Source organism: Erigeron canadensis, chromosome 4, assembly GCF_010389155.1.
Source record: "Erigeron canadensis isolate Cc75 chromosome 4, C_canadensis_v1, whole genome shotgun sequence".
Lineage (NCBI taxonomy): Eukaryota > Viridiplantae > Streptophyta > Magnoliopsida > Asterales > Asteraceae > Erigeron > Erigeron canadensis.
Window position 1 is genome coordinate 18,271,123 of NC_057764.1, and position 13,029 is coordinate 18,284,151.

General features: G+C 34.3%; 2 protein-coding genes across 2 annotated transcripts; both read right to left on the reverse strand.

The window, feature by feature from the left end:
- Positions 1–234: 234 nt before the first annotated feature.
- On the reverse strand, positions 235–2,075 carry LOC122597076 (transcription factor MYB114-like). Its single transcript, XM_043769711.1, has 3 exons — positions 1,934–2,075; positions 1,231–1,360; positions 235–583 (listed from the first exon to the last, which is right to left on the reverse strand). The coding sequence occupies exons 1-3, from the start codon at positions 2,064–2,066 to the stop codon at positions 235–237; spliced, it is 612 nt and encodes a 203-aa protein (XP_043625646.1). The 5' UTR covers positions 2,067–2,075.
- Positions 2,076–9,457: 7,382 nt separating this feature from the next.
- Positions 9,458–10,444, reverse strand: LOC122597077 (uncharacterized mitochondrial protein AtMg00810-like). The gene has a single exon (XM_043769712.1). The coding sequence runs from the start codon at positions 10,442–10,444 to the stop codon at positions 9,458–9,460; it is 987 nt and encodes a 328-aa protein (XP_043625647.1).
- Positions 10,445–13,029: the final 2,585 nt, after the last annotated feature.

The following is a 13,029-nucleotide window of genomic DNA, read 5'->3' on the forward strand; positions in this document are numbered from 1 at the left end:
AAAGGGAAGACGACATCATGTGTCTTACTTGAAACTTATTGATTTTTCATGCACATAAAATAATAAAGACCAAGTCTTGAGCTTCCAACTTCCATATGTACGTATGTCAGTTTGGCTCACTCTTTAGCAGAACTAAATTTATATTAATAACCAGCAGCAATTATCGCTTCTACTTCATCAAAATATTACAATTCTTTACTAAATGTGTGATAGTAGATTTATTGCATCATCGTATCAATACCGAAAGATGTCTGATTCAACGGAGCTAGTGGTTTCCAAAGGAAAAACCTGATTCCAAAAACATTGGAGATCTTTTACAGTTCCAGGTGAATAGATATTATAAAAATCATCATTAATTTCATTTTCATAACCTTTAAAACTGGTAGAGGGATAAATTTCGTCTTCAGAAGTCTGCACGAATAGGGACCCACAACGATCGTTGATGAGGTGATTATTTTGTTTGTCTACTGATTTACTACATTCCAATGTAGTATGATTTGCACGTTTCTTCAAATGTGTATGCCAATAGTTCTTTATTTCATTATCACTTCTTCCTGGAAGTTTTGATGCAATTGCTGACCATCTGTCAATTGAATTAGTTAATAGACAATATATATCAATACATTATACAAAAAGATAATTTGTTCCTAGCTATAACTTAACAACATATATATATATATATGGGTTTTGATCATTTGAAAACTAAAATTTTCGTGAAAGCCAGAAAATTGACTAAAACACACTGTGATCTTATTTAACATAACGTGTTTTTAATATGTTTCACAAAAACACATTATGTTAAGTTTATATCACATTGTGTTTGAACAATTTCTGATTTACCGTGCTATCAAAAACACACTGTGATTTAAAACTTAACACAACGTATTTTAGATTACACAATAAAAACACATTGTGTTCTATAAAAACACAATTAAAACACATTGGGTTTAACTCAGATCACAGTGTGTTTTGGCAATTTTTTAGTTTTCAAAAAAAATTTAGTTTTCAAATGAACATTATATATATATATATATATATTGTTTAGATACTATATATATAGGGTATAGAAAAAGATTAAACATGTAGCTAGCTCCTCGAAACTAAAATTTTACTATGGATTTTTAAATTTGCTCCTATATATAAATTCTTAAATTGGTCCATTTTGGATTTGCTTTTCGAAACTTTTTTAAGTTTTGCGTCACTTAAATCTTCTTCTGGTACCGTATTTACCTATTTCCAAGAAGTGAATGAGAATGAAGTATAATTTCTTCTTCTTCTTTGGAAAAATTCCCTCTCTTTATGTTTGGCTTAAGATAATTCATCCATCGAAGCCTACAACTCTTTCCACTCCTTGACAAACCTAACACACAAATGGTAAAAAAAAAAAATCAATCAAGATATGTGTTTATAAATTAATTATAATATAATATAGGGTTATGATATATTTATTCTTACTTCAAAACGAGCCTTTTTGATATAGTACCTAAAATCGACATAACACTATAACACTCGTTAATTTTCTTTTCTAACTTCATTGTAGTTATGTTCGCTGATTTTATTTCTTTGTATATATATATAATATAATGCATAAAACCAACGGTCATCTACCTATAAGAGTGTTTAGAATTACATTTTGAAAGTGATTATTTGATTATTACGTATGTAAAACACAAATAATCTAAAAACATGTTTGATATAAAAAGTGATCCTTATTTGTTATGAAAACGTAAAACTTATTTTGATAATGCAACACTAAACACCCCTATGTAAATCATAAGATGCGAGGGTTAAAGAATGTGACGCTCAAAGCTTTAATTAGCTTCAGTTGTGCTTTGTCTATATAACCGAAAAATCAGTTTTTTGGTTTAGGGGTTGATATAGTTGACACTATAGTAATACTAGTATATATATATATTATATATATTATATATACCAGCAAATCTTGGCATATGAGACCAATTCCAGATGCCATATCTGCTAATATAAGATTTCAATTTCTCATCTTCTTCATGACTCCATGCACCTTTCTTCAAAACTGTCTTCACCTCACTGCTTGGAGACCTCATCACTTTTGGTAATACTTATTATTAGTGCTTTGTCTAATTAATAAGCTAGGTATAGCTATTTATAATGAAGTAAAGGTTACAACAGTACGTAAAAGTAGCTTCCAATATTGACTCTGAAGTGATTAATTAAATTGGTGTGTTTAGTACATCACACTGTTTATGGAATTTCCTGACAAGATGTATGTGGCATTTGTCAAGTTAAGCATCATATATTGACTAGAATCTCGTTTTACACATGCATTATTTTCTTTCTTGATGAAAAAAGGACAAGTTATAGGAATATAGGATTCATGATCGTGACATGATTTTACTATATATATACATACTAACTTAAGATCTTACGAGGAAAAAATATAGATACAAGGTAATATCACTACAACAAAAAAAAATGAAAAAAAAAAAAGACCTTAATGAGTTAATGGTCAAACTAAAAAATCAATTGAGCCTTTTTTTTTTTCTACTTCTTTCAGTGACCTGCATGTTCTCTCTATGTAGTTTCCTCACTTTAGGTTTGTTTTCTTTGAGCCTTTTCTCTTAAGGCATTTCTTTTAATAATCATATGTCTGAGCGGATACGACAGTGTAATAGCGACAGTGATAGTAATAATGACGGTGACGGATGGTGGTGGCTGTGGTCCGGCGGCCACGATTGCGTGATAGCGGCAACAGCAAGTGGTATTGATCTATCTAAAAAGAATAAAATAGCTATTTTAAGATTTAGGAGTAGATGTTATAAATTAATTTCATTAAGTGGATTATAAATATTTCAAGTGAAAAATTTTAAGATAATGAATAAAATGGAGGGACATTTTAGGGTCATCAACTACTTAGTTGAAAAAAATGAAGGGAACAAATACTGTATAATGTAGTATTGATATAGACTTGCGCGATATCTCGTGTTAACACGTGTGTTGCTTATACATTTTTTTTCGGATATTCTTGAAAGTCGGCATTCTATAAATATTAATATTTTGTCTATATTAATTTTAGCATGAACTATGAAAATCGAATATATTTTCTTAATCCGAGCCGAAGATCATTGTACTTATTCAATATTTTTGATATGTAGGTATAGAGATAGTTATTGCTCACCAGTTACTATAGGCTATCTCTCAAGACATTTATTGAGTTTTTTTCTAAATTTGTGTAATAGGAAATTGTATTTACCAAATTAATATACTTTTAAAAATATTTATCATTTTAGTATAAAATCTAATTAAATATTATATTTTATTAATTAAAAATATAATACCTTAGAACTTTTCAAACAAACTAATATTGCAGTAGCCACAGCCTGTACATTAGAATATGTGGAATTTTAATAATAAGTTACAGAACACCAATAGGAATACAAATGGTCTTTTCATGATATTAATACAATGAACCACAACCCTACGTATGAGCACCATGGTTTTCATATATTTTTTAAAACAAGAGTTAAATGAAATAATGGTCTCCGTGGTTTGTCATTTTTTACAACCGTAGTCCCTGAAGATATATTTCAGTGGCAATGGTGGTCCCTCGCTAACGGGACTGTTAGTTAGAGTCGTTAAGTTTTCCATGTGAGTAGCACATGAGAGGTATTAATGTTCTTCCTCCTACATAAACAGATGGGTGTTCAAAAGTATCCGTATCTGAACCATGATCTGAAAATTCGATCCGATTTTCACTGAAAACTTGGATACCGTAAATTCGGATTCAAATTCGGATAGTGATTTTTGAAAAGTTTCAGATATTTTAGATATCTGAAAATATCTAGAATTTTTTTTGGGATAAATTTCAATATCACTTTTGTAAAATTCGAAAATATTCGAAAATTCAAAAAATCCTAGTTGCAATATCCGAAAATTTCAAAAAATATCGAAAAAGCCTTTTCAATATCCGAAAATATTCTAAAAGTTATGAAAATATCCAAAACGTTAGTCTCAATGTCTAATAATACGAAAATATCCATGATATTTATTTTTTTTCTAAAATTCGGCTATCCGAATTTCAGATATTCAAAATTTTGGATAGTGGACTTGAATATCAAAACACATATCCAAAGGATTTTGGATATATGAAATATCTGAATATCAGAACACAAATATTTTTGAACACCCCTATGTTTATGTAGGTGGAAGCACATTAATACTCTTAATGTGCTACTCATATGGGAAAGTTAACGACACTAATTAACGCAGCTGTTAATGAGGGACCGCCGTCGCAACTGAAACATGTCTTCAGGGACCACCGTTGCTAAAAAATCAAGAGAAGGATTGTCATTGCAAAAAAATGACAAACCACGGGGACCATTCTTATATTTAACTCTTAAAACAATAATATAAGTTTTTTTTTAGGGCTTTTAATTATTTGGCTTTTTACCAATCTTCTTTTTTAAAGGCGTGGATCAATTGCTCGCAACAGGGGATCTAGCTTACGTTGTCTTAATCGGATCCGCGCTAGAGAGCCCCCTCACACTCAATACCTTGTAGGAGGAGAAACCCCCAACTAAACCGCCGGAAGAAACGACATTTAATTGGGATAAAATCATGCCCCCTCTGCAGGACTCAAACCTGTTTTACTGAAGGACTTTTTGGTGAAATTCCTTTAAATGTCTTTCCCATGTCTCGAACTTGAGACCTCCGGCATGTAATTAGGATGCCACAACAATAGAGACAAAACTAACCCAATATATATATATATATATATATATATATATATATATATATATATAGGGTAAAGTTATCTTGAGAACCCTTTTTTTCGGGAGAACCTTTGAGAACTTTTCAAATCAAGCCCAACCGATAATTGTTCTTTACATAAAAATTATTTTTTGATTGTTTTTTGAATAACTTATGTGTAATTTTGAGGTTTCTAATTGTGTGTAGCATGGATTATCATCCGTTATACAATTATGTGGAGATTTGGATTCTTGATCACATGTGCACGAATATTGCTATGATCACATGTATGCAAGTCGATCACATGTAATCATAGCAATATTCGTGCACATGTGATCAAGAATCCAAATCTCCGCATAATTGTATAACATATGATAATCCATGCCTCCACACAATTATAAACTTCAAAATTACACATAAGTTATTCAGAAAACATCAAAAAACAATTTTCATGTAAAGAATAATCATCGGTTGGGTTTGATTTGAAAAGTTCTCAAAAGTTTTCGAAAAAAAAATTCTTAAAATAACTTTTCAATATATATATATATATATGCATACTGAAATTAGAAGGCAGCTATAAAGAGGCCGGAAACAAACAAATCTAATAGGTAAAACGTTTCATCAGATAGACTATGTCATTGTATAAGTAAAGTTATGAATAGTAGTACGTCAGTGGTAATACGCGTACTTTTTTTTTATCAACGTTCATCCCTTTTTTTTAGAACATGAGATATTTATTCATAAAAGCATTCTAGCATCATATATATATGCTGCCCAGATCGAGTTTAAATCTACAAGGTTATATCATTATTTTATTGGTATATTTCCCAATAATCTAACAGGTTTAACTTAAAAATACTTCATCTAACCAAGAGAAGCTTGATGTCACGCGTCCAATAATTTTGACAATAAAATCTGGACCGTATGGCCTTTGATGTATGTTTATTAAAAATGTTTGTAAAACTAGTCTATATATATGTTCGGTGTTTGAGCATTAAATTGTGGAGCTCAATCACAAAGAGAGTTTAACCACGAAAATCATCACAAAGAGGGTTTAACCACCAAAATCATCAAGATCTCCTACTAAGTAGTGCAAACCTAATAAATTCTTAACGAATTTAAGGTGTATGATGATTTTCTCATAAAGATGTATCGATTTATGAAGGATATTAAATGTAATATGATTTATATGTAATGATTGATTTATGATGAATATATGTGAATATATTGATGATGATTATATGAGTGAGTGTACTGCTACTGTTGTTGCAGAGAATGTTGCAATGAATATGTGTGATTGTATGATTGCGATTGTATATGTCTGACAACCAATCATGGGAGATATTTATAGGCTATCAGATTAGGGTTTCCTCATAATTTGGGTCATACCAGTAATGGGCCCTGGCCCAGTACTCATCATGACAATACTAGGTTTAGAATGTTCTGGAGTACGTTAGTAAGCCACGTGTAAGAACAAGGTGCGTTGTCGTCGCCTTTAGTAAATATAAATATGATAGTATTTATCCTATTTAGAATAGGAATGGTTCCATCTAATCCCGTCCAAGGATTTAGCTAAGGTTGGATCAGGTAAGGTTTAACCTTCTCTCTTTATCCACCTTGGGAGGTGAGACTTGGAGTTCTCCTTTATATATTTTTATTGCAATTATATATATATGTACGAATATACATATATATATATATATATATTAACTAAATTTCCTCTCTTGTGAGCCAATTATGAGGTGAGTCCCCTTCTAAGTCTCGATTGTGGAACCTCTAAGATATAACTTAGGAACTTCTAAAATCCGACCTCTTCTATTTCTTTCTAGGATCCGATCCTTAGCTTTGGTTACACATACACACACACACACATATATAATATGTGTGTATATTTACATTTAGCTTATTTAAAGATCGGACTTCAATTCAAACCTCTTTTGCGAGGCTTTGAAGATTCGACTTTGGCTCTCTGTCTAGGATCCGATCTTTCAAGATCCTAGTTTTAAGCCTCCAAGATCCGCTAGAGAGAAAAAGAACCTGCTAAGATCCGCTAGAGAGAAAGAGAACCTGCTAAGATTTGATTCCCTTGCCTGTATTTTAGGATTCGAGTGTGGGACCCACCAGAGAGCTGATCCTACCAGTTACGATCCTAGGTTCCTTTACTAACTTTTATAGGTTTCGGAAATACATAAATCTTATCCGATCCTCTAAGATCCGCTAGAGAGAGAGATAGACTTGCTAAGATCCGATTTCAAATCTTCCAAGATCCGATCGTGCCTACTATGGGTCCCACTTTGAACCCCTAGGTTCCGATTAGACTCTCTGTCTAACTTCTCTCTTTCTTTTTGGCAATCCCCTCATATATAATTCGGCCATATATGTGTTATATAATTAGGGTTTTGTTTGGTTGGATCTCACCATAATCATCATTCGACATTACCAACGTCGGGTTCTGCCAAATAATAGAAGGTCGGTCGGCATTGGCATTTCCAGTCGGCTTTGCATATATATGTGGCGGTACATGCACCAAATTCTAAAAAGTAGTTAAATAAACTTGTTGGAATATAGAACTAAATATCTTTACACACGAGTACGCAACGGAAATAAATAAAACTATATAATCAAATAATTAACCTTGAAATATGATTAAGGATTACCTCTTAATGTAGATGAATAAAATGAAGAAACTTTAAAGGATTTGTAGTAAATCCCTCTACGATTCCACACTAGACACTTCTTATATCGTATGCTATTACCTTGATCATGAATCGAACAACACTTTGTTTAAACCCTTTGCTAGCTAAGAACCGAATATCCCAAAACCCTTTGGAGAGGGGTTTTGGCTGAGTGAAAAGAGAGGTGGAGAAGGAGAGATTATTGTGTGTGAATGAATGTTAAAACCCTTATATTTAAGCCTCTAATTATAAGGAGATATTAGGGCACAATGACTTGGTGATCAAGTCAAATTAAGGCCTCTAATGAGCCTTCAAAACCGCCCCCCCCCCCCCCTTGTCTAATTAGAGTCCAACCCTAATTATCTTATTTTACAATTAAACCTCCTTCTAATTAATTTAAATACAATTGACCCTTTAACTTATTTAAATTAATCATTTAGTGATCAAACTAATTAATATATTACTTTAATATATTAATTAATAATATAGAGTTACCGTGCCATTTCGTGTGATCTCGTAGGCTTAAATCATTTCCAGACATAGGTTCATTTTACGTGATCATATACTAACAGCTCTCACTTGAGCTCGTAATAAATGAAAGTAATAACATTGGTTAGCGTCTAGCAACACGCCAATGCTCCCAGAAATATTTAAGTATAGTTTTTTAAAGTATATTTAAATGGTTGAGGCATTTACTATCCCTTTGTTCAGATACCGTGTTAGACATGAATATGGATCAATGTCATTTCATGATTTAACGATTCTGATTCTCATTTCATCACTACTTAAGATTACGAAATATAATCGAGACACATCTGGATTTATTTAGGCATGGCCATGTAAACATCTTAAATAGTCCCAATGAGGGGCCTAGTGGTATCATTCTACAACTATCGGTTGGAGGAACAAATCCTGTATTGACTACACGTGTCAGTCATCATACTTCACTACACTTTCTGAAAATAGCCCTTTTTGTACTCCCTTATTCAGGAGAGTTAGAACTATATCAACTAAGTGCAATTCATACATGCTGACCTGCTTGTATCTCAAGTCAAATGATCAATAAAGTAACCATCACTATAAATCATATTGCTTTTGTTCACACTTTTAGGTGAGTGTGAACTAATTAAAAATGTTGTCACGCTTTTTAGTGTGTAGAAAATATATTGAATTAAAAGTTTATGGAAATTTCTCCATACTAAAAATTTTGTCACGCTATTTTAGTTACCGTAGACAGATGGGGTGTGACAAAATAATTATGAAAGTTCACACTAAAAAGTGTGAACTTTTATTTCTACGCACTTTTTAGTATGGAGAAATTTCCATAAAATTTTAATTCAATATATTTTCTACACACTAAAGAGTGTGACAAAATTTTTAATTAGTTCACACTCACCTAAAAGCGTGAACAAATGAAAAATTGTTTGTAGTGCATTTACGAATTTTACTTAATGACGCCGATCCATAAGTGATAAATTCGTTAGTGGGATAGTCTGTTATGCATCATATGGATACCATGTGAGTTTGGTAGGACCATCCATTATATATTCAAAGAATATAACCAATCGCTCAGATTTGTCTTAGTTTAATTATATTCCCATAGAATTAATCAACAATGGACAATTTAGAATATTTAATAAAATATTCAAGGATTAAACATGTAGATATATGATACAATTAATATTAAATAAAATCAAACATATCAAGTACTTTATTTCATTATGGAAAGTATAAATTGTTTAACATCCCTTATCCAAATATCGAAACAACAGATTTACATGAAATAACTAGCTAATTTAAGTCTTATGCCCTCGGCATGCCTTTCAAGCTTGGGCCTAGCCAAATCTTTTGTGAAAGGATCAGCTAAGTTAAAATCTGTGTGAACATTGAGTAAATTGATCACTCCTAGTTTGATCTGCTCACGAGCATAGTGTGTGAAAGTAAACTCTATATTTCATCAAATTAGGATAGTACAATATATAGATACACAATTTACATTTAAAGAATACAACAATAAAATAATTACAAAAAGTGCAAACAGATATATAACATTACTATCTGATAACCCCCCTCAAGCAAGACGGTGGAGGACCCAGACGAAGTTGCTGACGGAAGAACTCAAATTGAGCATGAGGAAGGCTTTTAGTAAAAATGTCCGCAACCTGGAGCGTTGTTTTAATGAATTTTGTATGCAGCTTGCCGGATGCCACAAGTTCCCGAATGAAATGATAATCAAGATCGATATGCTTGGCACGTTTATGGGAAACAGGATTCTGAGTAAGGAATAAGGCACTGTGGTTATCACATAGAATGGTTGGCCGAGCTGTTGGAAGAGCATATGTAGTTCTTGGAGTAAGTGAGCGATCCAAAAAAATCTCAGTTGTCGTGTTTGCCATTGCATAGTACTCATATTCACAGCTGGAGCGAGCGACTGTCGGTTGCTTCTTTGCACTCCATGAAACGAGGTTGCCACCTAGAAAAATAGAATAGCCATACGTAGATCTTCTGGTATCTAAACAGCGAGCCCAATCAGCATCTGAGAAGCCAACAAGTGACGATGTAGATGGGCGGCTAAAGTGAAGTCCAAAGCTTAACGTGCCTTTGAGATACCGTAAGATGCGTTTCACTTCTTGAAAATGAGCAACAATTGGTGCATGGAGAAATTGGCTAACTTGATTGATAGCATAAGAAATGTTAGGTCTGGTGATTGTCAAATATTGAAGAGCACCTACAATCAAGCGATAATGAGTCGGGTCTGAATACAATGTACCTGCAGAAACAAAAGAGACATTCGTGCTTAAAGGTGTTGAGGCTGCTTTAGCATCCAACATCTGTGCATGAGTGAGAATATCAGTAGTGTATTTTGATTGATTTATGAAGAGACCATTGGATATATAAGTAACTTCGAGTCCCAGAAAGTAGTTGAGCTCCCCCAAATCTTTGATGGCATATTCTTTATTGAGACGGGCGATGAAAGCTAAGAGTACCGGAGACAAGTTACCGGTGAGGATAAGATCGTCGACATAAACTAGCAAATACATAATACACGAATCTCTTTTGAAGACAAAGAGAGATGAATCAGAATGGCTACAAGTGAAACCATTATTGATGAGAAATAGGATGAGGTGATGGAACCAAGCACGTGGAGCTTGTTTAAGACCATAAAGAGCTTTATTTAATTTACACACATGATTTGGAAATTTTGGTTTACAAATCCTTTCGGTTGTTCCATGTACACACATTCAGAGAGGTGTCCATGAAGAAAAGCATTATTAACATCTAAATGGTGAAGTTTCCATTTGTTGAGAACAGCCAAGGTGAGAACGATCCGAACGGTGGAAGCTTTGATAACCGGACTGAATGTGTGAGAATAGTCAAGACTGGGAACTTGACTAAAACCTTGAGCGACAAGGCGGGCTTTGTGACGTTCAATGGTGCCATCAAAGTGATATTTAATACGATAAACCCATTTAGCACCGACAATGTTTCGGTTCAGTGGACGAGGGACCAAATTCCAAGTATTATTTCAATGAAGAGCTTAGATTTCATGATGCATGGCCCGAAGCCATTTAGCATCCTTTAAGGCAGTTCTGTAAGTTTTAGGGTCGGCTGATGCATAAAGATCATGATGAAGTGGAAGATTATGAGTATGAGACAAATCGGCACGATGACGTGGTTTAAAGATACCGGCTTTAGAACGAGTGACCCTGGGATGAGAAGGTTGAAGAGGAGGCAATGGAGGAGGAACAGGAGGTTGGAGAGGTTCTGTTGAGACAGGTGTTAGGGGAGGTGAATTGGGTGGACTATGGATGATAGGTGTAGGATTAGTGGAAAAGATCGGAAAATCAACACAACAGAGGCATGGTTGGGAGGTTGTGACAGGTGGTTTTTGGATTGGGGAAAAGGTAGTATGTTGGAAAAAATTATCCAAAGAAGTGTCAAGAAAGCTGGTTGATATCAAGCTTTGAAAGTGGTGTTTCAGTAGAGGAATCAGCAAAGGGAAACATGGTTTCATCAAACCGGGTGTGTCTAGTGATGTAGACACGGGCGGTGGATGTATCAAGACATTTATACCCTTTGTATTTTGGACTGTATCCAATGAAAACACAAGAAATACTTCTCGGGGAAAGCTTATTAGGTGCATAATCGCGGAGCAATGGGTATACCCGACAACCAAAAGCACGAAAAGTATTATAAACTGGGACTGTATGATACAAAAGTTCAAAAGGAGACTTGCCATTTAGGAGAGGTGTGGGTAATCGGTTAAGGATGTAAGTAGCCGAAGAGAAAGCATCAACCCAATAAGTTGATGGTATTTTTGCATTGAACATCATAGCAAGTCCAGTCTCAACAATATGTCGATGTTTGCGTTCAGCACGCCCATTTTGCCCAGGCGTATATGGACATGATAAACGATGCAATGTGCCATTTTGTTCAAACAACCTCCGTACCTTGTGATTAACAAATTCGGTACCACCATCACTTTGAAAGGTTTTAATTTTTTTGGAAAATTGTGTTTGAACAAAAGGTATAAAAATAGATAAAGCAACACAAAAAATCAGATTTTGCATGTAACGGGTAAAGCCATGAAAACCGAGAGAAGTCAACAATGAGAATAGCATAATATGAATAGTTATCATATGACTTGACCGGTGAGGCCCAAAGATCACAATGCACCAATTCAAGTGGTTCCAAAGCACGTTTATTATTAATATTAAAAGCCAAACGTTTCACTTTTGCAACTTGGCAAAGGGAACATAGGCCTGGATTAGGAAAAATTGAAGTCAAAGATAAACATCCAAGTTTCTGTAACATACTAATAACATCAAAATGAACGTGCCCCAAACGAGAATTCCAAACTTCAAACGATGCTTTAGAAACCGAAGACTTGGCAACTAAGGCTTCATGTTTAGTATGTAGAACAAAAAGGCCGTCTTCACGGCAACCCTGTGCTAGGACTTGTTTGCTGTGTCGGTCCTGAATATAAAAATAAGGGTATGATAACAAAACATCAACAGGGTTGTCTTTGGTTAACTTGCTGACAGACAACAAGTTTTTGGTTAAGTAAGGAACAACAAGAACATCCTTTAAGTTTAAGGAATCAACCACAGTCGTGATACCAATATGAGAAACAGAAAGGGTATTGCCATTACCAAAATGAACTTGTGGATTACCTCTTTGAATAGAAGGGTTTATCACAGATTCAGGGGAAGGAGTCATGTGATCAGATGCACACGAATCAACATACCAATCAGGCCTGCGGTTGGTGACATGGCATTGAGCATGAAAGGCACAAGCCAATTGATCATCAGTTGCAGGAGAAGCATTTGCAAAAGAAGATAAACTGGGGCAAACATTAGCATAATGATCTTGGGTACGACATAACTGACAATGAGGCGGTCGCCCAGGGTGATTGTAAGAACTATTATTATGAGTGGTGTGGTTGAATGTGCCACGACCACCACGGCCACGGTTCCGATTTGGGGCAGATCCCAGGGGCTGATGAGGAGGGTTTTGTGCCATGAAGGAAACAGCTGGTGTGTTAGGGCCTTATAAGGTCTGAACAAAGAGCTCATGGCCTTCCGCTTGTGCTAACAGATCAGAAAAAGTAGGTATATGATGGATT